At 42.0% G+C, this 16764-nt stretch overlaps 1 protein-coding gene across 6 annotated transcripts in view; it reads left to right on the top strand.

The window, feature by feature from the left end:
• The window catches only part of CABIN1 (calcineurin binding protein 1), a 1028293-nt gene that overhangs the window by 872362 nt on the left and 139167 nt on the right, over positions 1-16764 (top strand). For all 6 annotated transcript variants that reach the window (XM_069215153.1, XM_069215155.1, XM_069215154.1 and 3 more), the window contains exon 33: positions 3300-3374. In XM_069215153.1, coding sequence (XP_069071254.1) covers positions 3300-3374 — 75 coding nt within the window. The remainder of the gene's footprint in view (positions 1-3299; positions 3375-16764) is intronic.

Here is a 16764-nt window from a genome sequence, read left to right as displayed (position 1 = left end):
TGTCCATAGTGGTGCTTGTACATGGGTTGCCTGTAGTCCCCTGTGGAAGATTTGCTGGTGCAGGAGAGGAGCCTGATTTTACGATCACAATTATAACTAACCTTAATAAGTGTCAACTTAAGCAAAGGTTTATTCTGTAATGTTTATATTTGTTTTCATGTTTAAAATCACCTGCCCAGCGGGGGTGTGATCAAAGATGAGAATGAGTAACTTGTAATTATTTTGTTGCAAATGTTCCATCTAGAGCCGGATGACCTTTTAGCCCCCATCCTTCTTCCTCTAGGTGTGTTACTTTGTGGGGAAGAGAGAGATTCAAAGGTTTTTTGTCTTGATTTCTCATATTTCGTAGGGGAAAAACAGATCATTATTCTTTTCATCTGCTGTTGTCCATTGAAAGAAGCAGGTTATTTCACTTGCCAGAGACATGCTATGATCAACTTGTTTTTAAGATTGGGCTACCTTTCCTAAATGCTATGGTCAGGCTTGACAGCACAACTATCGACTGACAATTATGTGAGCTCAGCCTATATTACGGAAGCTAGGGTTTACTTATGGTGTTTTTCTTTGCCAGCAGCACAGATGGGAGGAGGAGGGAAGTCCTTAACCTATATGGATTTGTATGTCTGGCTTGACTGTGCTTTTTATAAACTGTACCTATTTGCATTGCCAATGTGTGTTAATTCTGGCCTCAAAGGCAGCTTTAGCAGTTTCACCAGACTGTTCTTCCAAAAAACATGCATACTATACATACACGGATAGACTTCTCGTTAGCAGACTTCCTCCATTGGTCTGTTAAGTTGTCATTCACATTTTCCTCCAACCACCACGTGAAGGGGCAGTGGGTCCGCTTACTTTATCCTTCAGCTCCCTTCACTGAGTTACTGTCTAAAGCAGTGGTTCCCAACCTGTGGTCTGGGGACCATGGGGTGTCCGGGAAGCTTCCTCAGGGGATCCGCGACTCCTTAGAAAATGTATTAACAAATTAATGAAGTGTATATAAATAAAGTCGCTAAATGTACCATTGAACATTTTCAAACATACTGTAAATGTCAAGGAATTTAAAATTGGAGGCTAAAAATTAAATTAGTCTCCTCAGACTGATTTGTGGGAGCAGCGCAGTTAAATAGTATGGGGGATGTGCGGCTTTAATTAAACTTAGAAAAGCTCCAACCTTCCTATTAACATTTTCTAAATGTTTTTCATTTATATTTGTTCGTAAATTAAATTAAAAAAAATTCATTTGTGGAAGTGTTCGTTGAATGCTTGTTTCTATATTTTTGTGTATTGTTATGTGATTTGAAACATCGGCAATGTTAAGGCCAGGGTCCCCAGTTTCTATTAATGACTCAGTGGGGGGCAGGGGGGGGTCCCCAAATTCCAATAATGATTCAGTAACCGTCCCCAGGTTCCAGTAATGATTAAGTGGGGGTCCACAGAAGTCAAACGTTTTGGAACCACTGGTCTAAAGCCTGTACACTTTGTTGAGATTGCCTACCAACAGTTCTTTCTTTTCGTTTCCATAGCTAGGTCAAGGGGTGGTTTTTTAAAATGTATTTTAAATATTGTCTTTAAGTACCTGTTGTTTATTTTGCTTGCAACTTGGGTACCCTGTTAGATGGTGAGTTTTTTTCCCGCTTCTTTTTTAAAGTTGTCTTTATAAAGTCTTTAACGGAGATGGTAACTGTCTCCAGTTTGAGTGTTTGCTTGTTAAATGTGGCAACACTTGGGCGCACCAGTCCAGGGTTTTTTGGGCAATGCTCATAGAGAGCTTGCTTGCCCAATCAGTGGTAGGTGTTGCTGCCATCTTTCCACCCATTTCCTAATGTATCATATTTCCGCTTGTAGAATAAAGGGTGGTTGAATGTAAGGGGAACAATATATCTATCATTCATATGGTGTAGTTATACTAGGCTCTAGGCCTTGCGTCTCGTCTTCTCCATCCATGATGGTAAATGCAGCGCTCAAGGACCAGCTTAATTGGTCAGCAGTTGTTATGAAGCTTAGTTGTGAGGTTTGTATTGGGTTCTTATCAGACAGACTCTAAGTGAAGAATGTAGTCATTGATCAAAATAACTTCAAATTTAAAAACCTAAACTCAGTAATGTCTACCGTACATAATTATCTGCTTACAAAAATTAACCCAGTCCTGAAATATGAAGCAACAGATGAGAAGTCAACTTGGCTGCACATAAACCAGTTTCCTTTTCAGTTGGAAGATACAGTCCCAGGTCGGAGATGCGCTTTTTGCATCAGGTATCTGTTGGTCTGTGTGTTTTGAGTCCTTTTGTTGGCATCGACCCAGCCTCGAGCATCACAGTGGATACTGCACGCATGGTTTTTTATTTAACACGTTTTATTTGTTGAGTTAAGATACAATATAACCCTGCAGTCCTAAATTGCGGCATCACAGACAAAACAGCAGGGTGATGAATAAGGATAAGGAAGTGTATATGACAGATGACTAATGTTTTATTTTTATTTCTCACCCTATTTCTTACTCTGATTCTCTTCCTTTCGGTGTCACTGATATGTTATTTACATCTTCTCGAAGCATGAATTTTTTTCTTTGCTCTTTCCAACTCCCACCTCTTGCTAGCTTTTCCTCGCTTCACTTTATTACTCCCCCTGCTACTTTTTCTGCACCAGATACTTGTATTATTTCTATTCTTGTTGTCGTGCTCTCCCCTATCTTACTTCCTCCACTTCACTTTTCTCGAGTTTATGGCCTCCTTTTCCGATCTCTATGTTACGTAGTCTCTCTTTTCCCCAATATTTCGAGCGCAGTACATCGCCTTGATGACGAAGCCGAGACGTTCCCCAGTCCCTTGTGTACTTCCTAAGTGCACTCTTCTCATTCCCTCTGTTTCTCCTTTTCTCGTTGTTCGTTTTCATGTACCCACACGTACTTCTGGCTTCCCTAAATTGCTTTTACTCTTACTCATGGCTGTCCCTATTCCCACTGTTCTTCTGATTTTTACATTTTTACTTCCACATATTGCCATTCCACGAGGTGTTATCTCCCTCCATTCCCTTCCACCTTTCCCTCTTCCCTCTTGTTCACGCTGCCTGTCAGATGTCCTTCATTTTCGCTCACCCTGTCTTTCCATTTCCTTTTCATCATCCACCTCTCACCTTCATGTTTCTCCTTTCTCCTCTGCTCATATCACAGAGACCTCCTCTTTATTTTGCATTTCTTTAGAAGGTTGCCATTATTTTGGATGAATTTGGTTTTAGAGCACTTTCTCGCATTTGTAATTGGGAGTTCCTCCACCTGACCCAATTTTCTTTTCCTCTTGCAGGTGGACGAGGATGCTGCCCTCGAGCAGGCCATCAAGTTCTGTCAGGCCCAGATGGGAACATCAACCCAAAGACAGGTAGGCATAACCACGGATACAGAGACCATAGACTGATGCATGTAATCGTAGTGGCCTTTAATCTAGTTATGTTCAGTCTGGATCTGAGAGAGCTTTCCACTGTTGTTTCGCCACACCATAATGTTGGTGCAGTTACACTAACTGCAGATCTTTAAGCTGTCGCTGCAAGAATACATGTTATTCATGGCTCCCCGTAGATAGTGCCGTCTTTGTCTGGTTTAGTGAATGGTGCAAATCTTGAAAGAAAAATACGGCAGACTCAAAGTTTTTTACTGACATTCATTAGAACAATATGGTTGTTATTTTTCGTTGCATGTATTCGCTACTGTACACCAACAGAGACTTGTCAGCCATTTTTTGTTGTAATGACCTTCTTGAATGTGTTCTTGATATGTGAATTAAGTAGAAACTTGGAGGATTCATCAGCCTCCATTGGGATCATAAATAGCAGAGGGATCATATGGGCACTGATTGAGCTCAGCTTAGGGTCGCACCACTAGATAGCATGAAGAATGAATATTGGATGTGCATCAAGGAAGGTGCTTGTGCAGCTTCATCATTAGCTCAGTGGGAGTATTGCAAGTAAGTTCTTGATATTGACTTGTTTATCGAGTTGTATTGGTAGTGCTATGCCTTGTCTCCACTTCCAGTTAGCAATTGTCTTAAAATGTAGGCTGGGGTGCGTTTACGTGGCTGCATGCATTGACTATGTTTGGGGCACCACTGTAAGAAGAGAATCTCTTTCACTAGGCCAGTTGATTAGTATGGCCCTTTGGCACAATGCTGTCTTGGATCCTAGTTTTGAAATGAGAGGGCAGTGTAAGTCAGACTGGCAGAGCTCTGGGTAGATCCTTTATTGGAGTAAATAAAGGGGTGTTGCAAAGGCTTGTACTGTAAAGCAGAATGAGGTTGCATTAGTAGAGTTCTGCAGTGATCTGCTTAGAAATGCTTGGCGGGAGGCAGTGCCCGCCTTTAAAGCAGTTTCTTTCCCTATTTTGGTTCATTATTGGCTCAGTAGTTCAGAATGTTTGCCCTCAAACAATGCATAGAACCCTTGTTAGTGGACAGGAGCCTTAATCTCTCCAAGTAGTTGGCTATGAAAGTTCATAGTTCTCTTCAGCTGAGATTTATAGTACAGTATGTTAAAGGTTTTAAAGAGTTTATATTTGCGCCACTGGACAGTGTAAAGAAGCAAAGGCAGAGCCTTGTGTGATTCCCAGAAGTTGGCCTGCAGAGGTCAGTGCTGATGTGTCGTTACATTACTATGCTTGGATTGCTGTACTAAAAGTGAACTGGTGCTGCTCTGAAGCATTGAATTGCTTTGGCCAGGATGTGTATAGGTACAAGTGCCATGGTGACAGCCTTTGCTCCCAGTAAGGATGTTGATGTCTAGATCTCAGTAACCATGAAATTGGCAATGATGTAGTGACTGAGTTTGTTAAATTTCAACATAGTGTCCGAAGCAGAGTCTGTGTACTGTGGCAGGGTCCCTCATGCCTTGGCTCCCGTCCGTGTACTGTGGAATGGCTCCCATCCATGTACTGTGGCATGGCCACCCAGACCTTGGCTCCAGTCCATGTACTGTGGCATGACCCCCATTGCCTTGGCTACCGTCTGTGTACTGTGGCATGGTCACCCAATTCCTTGGCTCCAGTACGTGTACTGTGGCATACCCCCCCCATGCCTTGGATCCCATCTGTGTACTGTTGCATGCACCCACCCATGCCTTGGCTCCCGTCCATGTACTGTGGCATGCCCCCCCCCCCCAATGCCTTTGCTCCCATCCATATACAGTGGCATGGTCCCCCCCATGCTTTGGCTCCCTTCCGTGTACTGTGGCATAGTCCCCCATGCCTTGGCTCCCATCCGTGTACTGTGGCATGCCCCCCCCCCATGCCTTGACTCCCGTCTGTGTACAGTGGCTTGGTCCCTTCCATGCTTTGGCTCCTGTCCATGTACAGTGGCATGGTCCCCTCATGCATTGGCTCCCATCCGTGTACTGTGGCATGCCCCCCATGCCTTGGCTCCTGTCCGTGTACCATGACATGCCCCCCTCCAATGCTTGGGCTCCTTTCCATGTACTGTGGCATGGCCCCTCCCTGCCTTGGCTCCCGTCCATGTACTGTGGCATGGCCCCCCTATGTCTTGGCTCCCATCCGTGTAATGTGGCATGGCCCCCCCATGCCTTGGCTCCCTCAACACTTGAAAACATGGTGACTTCACCCTTTATTTTTCACCCAGGGAAAAGCTATTCTGCCTCTATAAGAGGCACTGAGATATCCTCCCTGTTATTGTAATTGTTATCCCTGGTGTCCATGACTTTGTTAAAGGGAGGTATCTGCTGTTATCTTTGTGAGCAGAGCTCGTGCTGTGTGTAGTTCACAGTATTCAGGATTCAGAGCTTTCCTTCATAGCTGTAGCGATATCTTGGGTTGGGGTTGAAGTTCATCTTTTCTTCAGTTTCCCTGTTACAGAATGCTTTCATTTTCTCCCTATATGACGTCCTTCTAATTTATTCAGTTTTGTGGGTTAATAAAGTCCGACCTTGATCAGCTGATGGAATCAGAGCTCCGTGTACTTTAATCAAGTGTCCACCAAAAATATATGCTAGTAATTTTCTAAATATCCTTTGAAATAGTCAGAATTCATTTCTGACATATATTGAGGTAGGGTACAATGTACGTCTCTGATGTATACCTGCTGGTCTGAGAGTAAGAGCTTTCATGGGAAAGTGGGCAGCGCTGCCATTCCCAATTAGAGGGCAAGGCGGTCTTTGCTTGTTTAGTGAGGGAGCCCCCTCTCGACTCGAGCTTACTATGAAAGAGAGTGCAACTTGTGAATAAACTAGCAGATTCCAGAGTGAGTGGCCTCCTTATGTCACAGTATTCAGATGTTCTATCCATATGCAAAGCCCTATTGCTGGTTGGGATTCACAGTATACCTTCCTATAATCGGCCTCTCTATAAACAGATGAACGGGTGAATTAGATACCTACAAGGTCTTTACGCTTTATTTAGGAAGAGTGGATACTTTAAGAAAACAAACAAAAAAATGCTCTTATGTTACATTTTGTCTTTACGGATTTAGACAAAGTAACTCCTTAGCGGTAAATTATATGTTTTATTCTCCTTACCTCTGAAATGATTGGAGAGCGTATTCCAAATAGAGCCCTGGTCACCCCAAAAGAATAAATGCGCCTTCCACTACCGGTGTACTATAATTTAGATCTACAAAGGTACTAAATGGAGATCTGTGTATGCGTTCACAAAGCACTGCTGTTTCTCCCTTCAAGTTAGGCCAGGCGTGCTGACCCCATTAAAAATATAGGTGTGTAACTGACTACCTCATAGGAAGTGACCTTTAACCCAAAGTTGATTCTGTTAGGATCTTTAGTATTGAGCACCTCCCAGGCTGGCAGTGATACACGAGACCAACGTTTTGTACATCATAACGTGAAGGGAGTGAGTGACAAGTTACTGTGAAGCAATTATAATTCTGAATCTGCTTCCTCTTGACAGCTTTTTGTGGATTCATTTTTATTGATTTCAGGTAATCAATAGCAAAAGGTATCTCATTGGTATACAAAATTAATTTATGCTAATGGAGTATAACTAAATGGGTATAATACAATGTGATTAAATATACATGTAAGTCATAAGATGTCATTCATTTAGGTGAACAACCGTATGAGTTTGAGTAAAATTGCATTTCTCACTTGGCCCACGGAGACATGGAAAAGGGATCTTACAGTTTTCTAACCAAATAGATGGTTAAACAAACCAGTCCGATTTTGGATAGCCTTTTCTGGCTCATGTTCTGGCCCCACGGTTCTAACAGATGAAGTGCCATTGTCCAATCCAAGAAACCATTCTCCTGTTTGAAAATCTTTTTTGAGTAAATTCAGCAGATTCTGTTCTTGCCTTTGTAGGAAAAGAGTGCCAGAAAATGACAGTTTGATCAAATAAAAAAAATCGGATATCTTTTAGTGCATTTTTAATGGGGCAGTATTCATACTTTTATCCGGTAATAATAATAGGAAGTGCTTAATTGCTCCCTTATCTACTTTTTCCTAGATTGTTAGGGACCTCCAATATAATAATGTGAGTTAAATAATGTGTATTAGTAGCAGTATTTTCTTTGGGAGTAAAACCTTTTTGATCTAAATGGACATTGTCGTCGATATATGGTGTTAGCCTGCTGGTTAATTATTTAGCTTAGATTTCATAATCGCTAGTTAAATGTGTGATAGGCCTGTAAGAAGTTGTTTTTCTGTTGGTTTTACCAAACCTCCTCCCCCCCCCCCCAAATCTTAATTAGGGTGGAATGCTGCCCTCTTTAAAAAGTGATTAAACCAAGTTTATAGAGTAACCAGGTGTGTAGCAAATGGCTTAAAAAATTCGGCTGGGAGGTCATCTTCCCTGCATACTTTTCCACTCGGGAGGTTTACTATCATATCTATGATTTCATTTTCTTAAAAAAGGCTGCATCAGGAAATTACTTGCCACTGAAGGGAAGTGAGGGATTATGAGTTTATTTCGAAACATTTCTATTTCTCTACCGCCGGTATGGTGATTGGACTGGTAAAGAGCAGCAGATCATTCTTGAAACTAGCAGTGTATTTTCTCTTTCTTTAGCCAGGAAGCCATTGTTGGGATTGATTATACCATGTGTTTAATTTCTGATTGTCCTCTCTTTAGCAGCTCTTACGGCATTTTGACATTGTGTTCCTCCAGAGTTTAACCTAGCACCCAGATAGAGTTTTAGCTGGAAGCTGTGTGATAGTTGTCAGATATTGTAGTGAAATTAGAGCATCAGGGATAATTTTGCCTCTATAGATCAAGCTAATCTAATTAATTTTGAAGATATTTTATAGCTCTATAGTTTCTGGGTTTAGATTGGCCTCTGTGTTAATTTGAGGAATCAAACTCTGGGAGTAGAATGTACAGGTAAAATCACTGTCTAGTATAATGTTAGTTTTGAGAGACGCCATTTGGGATCATTGTATGTTGCTAATATATAACTCTTCTATTCCCTATGGAAATAAATCCATACCCATCTTCCTTTTTGGTCTTTCCCCGAAAAGAGAACATTCATTTTTAAACCTTGTCTGAATAATATGGCACCCCCTCTATGTGTGGCTGAAGAAAAGAAACACTAATCTACCCACTCCCAGCAGAGTTACTTCTCTGTCAACGGTGTTGAAAGAACGATGGTAGGATTCTGGTCTTTCAGACAAGGGACAACACCCCTGCTTTTCAGTAGATTGCTGAGGTCATTTACATTACAAGAAATAATTTTCACATCTGTTTTCTTAAAAAAAAAAAAGGCAGAAACAGTTACACACATTGAGTTATAGTTCTGACTCATTGGTGGCCTTTTAGACTACTTTGTTTTAGCACTGTTAACCTAATCATCAAAATATAAAATTTACTTTTTTATGATAACTTTATCATACCCCCCCCCCCATGTCTCTCCTTTTGTGCTACTGCCTACCCCTCCTGAGCAATGCTCCTCCTTAGAACCGGAAAGTGCCCACCCTTTGACCTATGAATGGCTTCTTCCTACCCCATACCCAGACCCTGGAACCCTCCCACAGGGGTCCCTCTAGCAGCCCAAAGGTATGATCTCAACACTTTGAGGTATTTTACGTATTCTGCTACTTTAACTGCCTCGTGACTGAGGAAAGCACCACTAGAAAGTTTCGAAACCCAAGCTGCATCGTAAAGGTAATATAATGTTTGAAACAATCGAAAGATAGTTTTGAATGTCTGTCATCATAGCAGCATATCATCAAAAAATAGAGGGACCGGGAGATTACTGGTCCAGTGTACATTTCTCCCTGAATGTAAGCCAAAAAAAGGTGTACACCGTTCCAAAAGAGACTGTCTAAACAGAGGACAAGTGTCAGTAATAAGGTAGGAGTACCCTCAAGCATCATAAAGTACGCTAGGCGTCATCATTGGGCTAACTCCTCGTCAGACCGGCACTGCAATGCAGAAGGTGCTGACACAAAACCGGAGATGGAATCGTGAATCTACAGATTCGGCTCTACAGATTCGGCTGACAGTGAAGAGTAAGGAGAGTGAAAAGAAAGTTAAAATTGTCTCTGGACACTAGGACGCAAAATTTAATTTACTCAAATGTGGTCAGGCCACGATTAAAAAACAAGAAAGGAGTACTTCGGAGCAGTAATGGCTACCAGTACTCCTGGAAAAAAAAGGGGGGGGAAGAGAAATACTCTATCCTACCATTTAGGGGTCGACATGTTTCGCGCCTGTGCGGTCAGACAATGATCCATTGGCGCTTCATCAGGACCATGGTTAGTAACTTCTCCTATAGAAAAAGAAGCAAGTGCTAGAAGGTCACTTACTATACGTAGACTAATCGTCAAAGTCAGTCACGCGGTGGGTCGCCCATCCCATGTGGAGGAAAGGCATCATAGGGACGCGTAAACCTCAGACCAAAGGAAGTTGCATTGAAAGTTTCCTAAAGTCCGGCCGAGCACCTACCCGGGAACGCAAGCCTGAAAGACCATAGCAGCATATGCATGTTGCCGTAAGGATTTCAAGGGTAAGCACAATTTTGTTCCGTCAAGAAAGTGTACCATCTTTAAAGTTGAAAGACTGAAACAGTACATACAGGCCACTTGCTAATGCTCTTGGGGGGAACCTGGCAGCTTTCAGACCCTGTTTGCTAAACCTTACTGCTTACAAGACGGTGGAAGTATTACATTAAGTCATGCGTGTATTTGTTGCAAGTACCTGCATGTGCCTGTGCTCTTTTTCTAATGGCTGATATTAACTACAGATTCACCTGATTTTATTTGATGTGACAGGCAGACTGGAAGAAAGTAAAAGAAGAGATCTGTTTGTTCACTGTAGCTTTGTGTATTTTATGTCTTAGTGTTAAATTGGGTGGTTTTTGTGTTGTGTAGTGCAGTGTTTGTTAATACCACAAGTGTCTTGTGTTGCGGGGTTGTTCTGGTGTTATAGATTTTCTCAATGTCAGGTGTATGGAGATTTCAGCAATTTACAAATCTTCCTCAGCCCTTGCATTTTATTCTTTCTGCAAGGTACTGTGTGCTTGTTCCTGAATCAGTGTCCCCTTAATCCTACATAGATAAGTAGACCCCAATTTAATATGGTGCACGCCTCCCATGTCTTATTGCAGTACTATATGCATGATGTTCCTTCCAGCACCCAATTTTCCCTTAACTTCTTTAGATGTCCACTTCCGTAGTACACTACTCTTACCTTGCTATGCACTAGTCCGTGTTTTGGTTTTGGTCTCTAAGGATCGGTGGTGCTAGGCTTCACCGGCACTATGCTGAGTATTTTTTGCAACCTAGATTAATCAGCAGTGTCTGATATCATGGTTTGATGTACACAATAGTGCAATTGATGACTATGAATCCAAGGTCAACCCCAACTCACAATTAACCTTTCTTGAACCTATTGCCAATATTTGAACACACAGGGAAGCACCACAGTGTACGATGAAGGTGCTTCATAGGTAATTATCACCTTTATTAATCACACGTTTCAAGTGAACTCGAGTAGTATATTCAGTGTAATTCGAGCAGCACCAGCTGGCAGCCAGCATGTCTTGATTGGCAGACTGTTGTAGCTTTTTCGAAGGGTGGGGGCTCAACCATGGCAGTGCGGCACAGTGAGGGATACCATGTGTGGTATTTTCGCTGTGGTGCTGATTTCAGTGCATAAATATATATCACTGCAATACGAATGTCTTCTATGTAGTTGTATTCATTGCATTGCAAGCAACTCCAAACATTGGTTGATGAAATTGAACGCAAAACCGGTGCCACAGTATCCAGCCTCAAGCAGCCATGGAAGATTAAGACATTTGCATGAATTTAGTTGTGCCCCTACTTGAGGGTAGTAGGACCATGTTTGCCCCCAAACTACGTAATAAAGTTAAATGCAGTAGTTTGAAATTAATGACACCCTATTTTCATTGGGGGTTGGGGAACCGAGTGGAGTGGTGGGCTGTGTCTGCATGGTGGGCTGTGTCTGCATTTGTATCCTCCCTTTCATAGTACAAAACACAACACAGAAAATAAACTGTTGGAAATCAAGTCAAACATTTTGAAAGGTATTTACCCCCCCCAACCCCCCCCCCGAGCGCCACACCTGGTGTCATGCTTCATCATCTGCCATCATACCATGCCACCTCATTCTGTAGTGGCGGGTCAGCTTCGCCATTGAGGTAATTGGGAGTCTATATAGATGAGGGTTGGGATGGGTTTCACACTAAGTTAATAATTAAAGTCTAAACGTTCTCCCAAAATTGGGGAATCTCCCATTATCGATCTGTCTGTGTCTCACTTGCCCTGCTGTGTTTTGTAGCTTGAAATTAAACCTGATAATTAACGAGGAAATCTGATTTGCACTAATCAGAGTTACAAAAATGAGTGAAGAATTTAATTTTAGATTAGAATTACAAAAATGGGAAGAGATGCCATTATCCCCCTGTTGCAAAGACACCAGCGGTAACGTTCCCTGAGCTGAAATGCTGCTTCAGTTGAGTTCTTTGAGGAATCATCTCTTCAGTTGTTCAGCTAACGATGACTCATGAAGCCCACGCTGCCCATAATGCACTGAGTGTTCAATTCTTCAGGGATTGGGAGCACCCTGTGTTTCATCATGAAGTGGTTGTCTGTTCTGGTGTCGCATGAGCACTGTCTTATGACTTTTCTTCCACGGTTGCCATTAAAGGTTTAGAAAAGGAAAACAAGTTGCATGATTCCGGACCCAGCATTAGACTAGGAGAGCGCACAGCATCTGACACTACAACAAAGCGAGCCCTAAGTTCATTGTTACAGGTGAGTAACTTGTTAAATGGGCCATCAAGTTCTCATTAACCAAGCCTTCATCACTAGCAATCATCAGCAGTTGGCAGTCTACAATGTTGCTTAATTTGATGGCATCTGCTTGAGCTTCAGACACATTGAGACATCACTCACCAGACAACCCCATTAAGTTAACATCACCTTGTGAGTACGTGTTTATCAGAGAGTGCCTCTTGTTTCTGCCTGAAATTACTGGGTTGTGGAGAACGAGACAATCGTCTATTTGTGATATTCCCAAAGGTCTGCCTATTCTGGGCTTTCTAAACTGGATATCTGGAGGCTAAAATATAAAAAAGAACTCTCTTCTATTGGAGCACTAACCCTCCATGGGAATCCGGTTGTAGACATTGCCAGTGGAGAAATGGTCACACACTCCTGTTGCGGTCTACAGCCACAGAGAGTCCAGGAAAGGCCTTGCTTACTGTGTCACTGGAACCGAGCTACGCCTGACGGAAGAGCCCCAATCAGAGCGAAAACAGTCCTGGGTTTCTTTTATCCTGGTTCAGGAAGTACTTGGCCTGGCAGTTCGGGCTGGACTGTTCCGATTGGAGCATCAATATGACTGGGTCCAGACTGAATTAGCATGGTGGGCAAGGGAATGGTGGACTGGAATGCTACCTGGGGCGATTGCCAGTGGTTAGACTTACTGTTAGCAGAAAATACAGAATAAACAGGTGTGCTAATTGCTGTAGTTTTTTTTAAGGGTCTCTTTGAGATGTCTGCCTTGGTTTGTACTTTTGATAAACGTTTGGAATAATATTATGAAAGTTTAGAACACTTCAGCTAAATTCAAACTTGTATCTGTTTGAAAAAGTTGATCCATTACACCTTTCCACTACGATTAGATTTTCGAATCCGAAGTCAACCCTTCATTTTAGTGAACATTATGGAACATCCATTTCATATTCGGAGTAGGTACAGATATTTATATCATCTAATTTTCTGTGGTATCCATGTGGACGTAGGTGATGTGAAGCAGCCTTGGAAACTATTAACCATAGATAAATGGATGCCCCATCGCTTGAAATTAGATATAGTATAGGCCAGTGACAGACGAGTAAAGATGGTGGCGCCAACCAATGAATTGGCACCTTGATAATTCTCAGATGCTACTTAATAGATTTGACGAACACCAGTAGGAGTAGATGGAACAACTTACACACGTCTTGCCAGACCAACACTGCAAAAGAACACACACCATTACACTAGAGACAAAAATGATCTCAGCTTCCTTTGTCAGGGTTTCAACAGATGCTGCTAATGCTCCAAATTTTCAAATGGTCTTGTGTCTGTGTTCAATAAGAAACTAGAGCAGGGGCCTCGTTTTAGATCAGATTTACATATCCACCTGTTAAATCTCCCATCACACGAGGTCCTAGAGTAAATCGAGATAGTGAAACTGGGGCAGATTTGCAAAATCATTATATTGCTTAAATGCCTGTGGTGGGAAACTGACAGGTGTGCGTGAGCTGAAACTAGTGGGTTTGCGTTTGCTGAAAAAGATGGTTGCCTGTTGAGAACTGGAAATTATATATCTGCATTGACTGTGTGCGGGTGCCTGTGGGTCTGTGTGCGTGTGTTGTACGCATGTGTGTATGTGTTGCTCGTAGTCTCAGGAATGAGAATCTTGCAATAATGGCCTCTTGTGCCTAGGAAATGTTAATCTTGTGCTTGCATGAGGATGGTATGCTTACTGGATACATCCCATCATTTACCTATAAGTGTTTGGTTTTATTCTTAATTGTAAGTGATGTCTGCTAACTGGGAATGATGTACTTACTGTCCCGCTCAGCCTTTCATCCTTCTGAATACAGACAGAAAGGTCACTTCCAGTTTGTCTCATGGAAATAGAGATGTTGTTGGTGATAACTTCTGCCAGTCGTGTCGGCGATATTCAAGCATTTACAATCAAACTTTGATTCGAAGTTTCCTTAGGGACAGTGTGCTTTTACTTACCGACCGATGTTTGAAAATGCCTTCAGATTTTCTTTCAAACAAACCGGTAATGCTCAAAGAATTCTTCTAAAATTCACAATATTGGTTTTAAATTTCGTGGAGGTCTGCAGGCGCTTGAAATTCTGCTTTGACCGTGCTGAGTGCTTTTGGCAACCAGACAAGCTATTAGTCACATTTGGTATAAGAAGAAGAATTTCAACTTCTGCTGTGCTTTTCCACTCTTATTCTGGCCATTCCCTAAGGCTCTTTGTATCTCCTCATTCGACAAGAGGAGTAGCAGCCACAGTTTGATTTACGCCAGAGTTCCTCATTTGAACATCTGCATACCTGCATGCAATAATCAATGCATGTTTGGGAAACACTAATGCCTGAATATAGACTTTTCCAAAGATTCATCCATTGGACAAGCAGTTTTGTGTCACCTTTTTCACTGAGATAAGCTTCTTCTTGTGTACAGGCATGTATTTATAACCCATATAATGGTATAGAATGTTATACTTTTGATGCTGAACAATGCTTGCCATCCTGATTGCTGAATGTGAATCTATGAAAGATCCTACGCTGGAGAAGAAATAAGTCACTTACCTGCAACTACAGTTCTTCAGCACTGTTATCGTTCATAGATTCACATGGGACTTTACTTCCTCGGAGGAAGAGGCTCATACTGTTTGTATCTTTTCACCCTACTGCTATAGAAATCTGGTCTATGGAAGCCTCTGTGGTCAGGAATGAAGTTCAGTGCACTGTTGCATTATGGACTGAAGTTCGGGTCTTTTCCAATAAGATAGCTGGGTTACTAAACTGCATAGTTTTTATGGTGTTTCTAAAGGCTGTTTTTGCAGTGCTTTCTAAATGTTACAGTAGGACTCACAGCTTGATGATCAGGAATTAATCAAGCATATAAATCTGTGACAATGCCAATGCTGGATAACTTTAGTTACAAGTATGTGATATATTCATTTTCTTTACCAATGCCAGAATGGAGCTGTATTGGTGCCGATCGGTGTGCTCGTGTATTCTTACACTTAATGTCCCTCTTCCTGAGGTGAAGCACCCTGTAGGGCGCTGAAATCGCAACTCAATTGAGATTGTACTGAATGATGACGGCACAGAAGGGTTTCACTGTTTTCGCCTCTGGGTGCAAAGGCTTTGACTATGTCTTTCTCCTGAAGCTGGATAAGCTCTCCCTTGCTGTGCTCCTGTCTCCTAATTGGATTTTTGTTCCGTCTTTGTTTGTGTTTCAAAGCCTTTTTCTACAGAGGCGGTGGCTGCACCATAAGTACAATATCTACCTGGTGTCTGAGCAGATAAAGAATGGAAGCATTACAACAATGACCAATTCCAGAGAGGAAAATAATGCCTCTAACCACTCAGCTGCTCTCATTGGCATCACAATTGCATGCTTAAGAGTGTAGTGGCGTTACTATTAAAATGAAACGCATGTGAGCAGATACTTAAACTGGAAGAGGGGTTCAGATCTTTGCATACATTTCAAACAAATGAATTATTCATCCTGGGCTCGGGTCCCTTTCTACGCTCTTTAGCAAAGGAAAAAGCAATATCAAATTAATTACAATCCAGAACATTTATTTGGCATTATCTTATTATTATTATGTGTCCGGCAATGTGAAAGGGGTGGTGTGGTGTTCAGTTGTTATAACCCACTAAATGCAAAACAAAGTTAACTAGCATTAGATGTGTGACCTTGATCTCTATGACCTTTAAAGTATTTATTTGGATGGCCACTGTGCATTTAAAGGGTTTGTGCTGCACATTTGGGTCAATGATCTGATTCACTAAGAGTCACTGTTTCAAAGCAGTGGAGTGACTCAACAGGTCATCATTGTAACATAAATTACACTTGGAGGGTATCAGAGGAGCATATTTAGTGGAGGAACAGAAGGGCTTTCACAAGTCAATCAAGGAAGTGCAAGAAGCGAATTAAACACTGTATGAGGAGGCAAAATAGAATCACAGTTTGAGGCTTGTGAAAGTCAGGCTCTCCAACTAATTAGGTGCACCTCCTCCAGACCATGAAGTGGATTTGTCTAGCTTGTCCAGGTGTATAAAGAAGCACACAGGAGCATGACCACCACTGACCATTAAAAACCAAAAAAAGCGTTTTTACTGGTGACTTATTGCTGCCTCCAAAGTCATTAAACTTCAAATGCAAGGCACTCATCAGGGCTTGGCTCACATGATTTTTACATGATTTCTTTGGCTCAATCATGGTGGCTGGAGCCTGCAGTTTGTGTTCACAGATGTATCCAAGAGCTATTTGGGAGCTTGAGATGAAGTCTTGCATTGTCCCTCAGCGGACTGATGAAGGTTAAAATTTGTGCTGTCTGTCCCAGAGTGTTATTTTGTTGTCAGATAGTAATTACCCTCATGTTGTGAATCTTGCTTTGTGTCATTTAAAGAAGAGTAAGTGAAACAATTAGACAACATAGGTTGTCCTGGTCAACCTAACCAGTCATGCACCTGCTCTGAGAAGCCCCAGAATATGGGATCTTCCCCAGCATCCCTCAGTCATTCTTTCTCAGAAAGAGCTCTTACCTACTTGTG

Source organism: Pleurodeles waltl, chromosome 11 (genome assembly GCF_031143425.1).
Source record: "Pleurodeles waltl isolate 20211129_DDA chromosome 11, aPleWal1.hap1.20221129, whole genome shotgun sequence".
NCBI lineage: Eukaryota > Metazoa > Chordata > Amphibia > Caudata > Salamandridae > Pleurodeles > Pleurodeles waltl.
The sequence above is the reverse complement of the archived record's forward strand: the minus strand, read 5'-3'. Positions and strand labels throughout refer to the sequence as shown.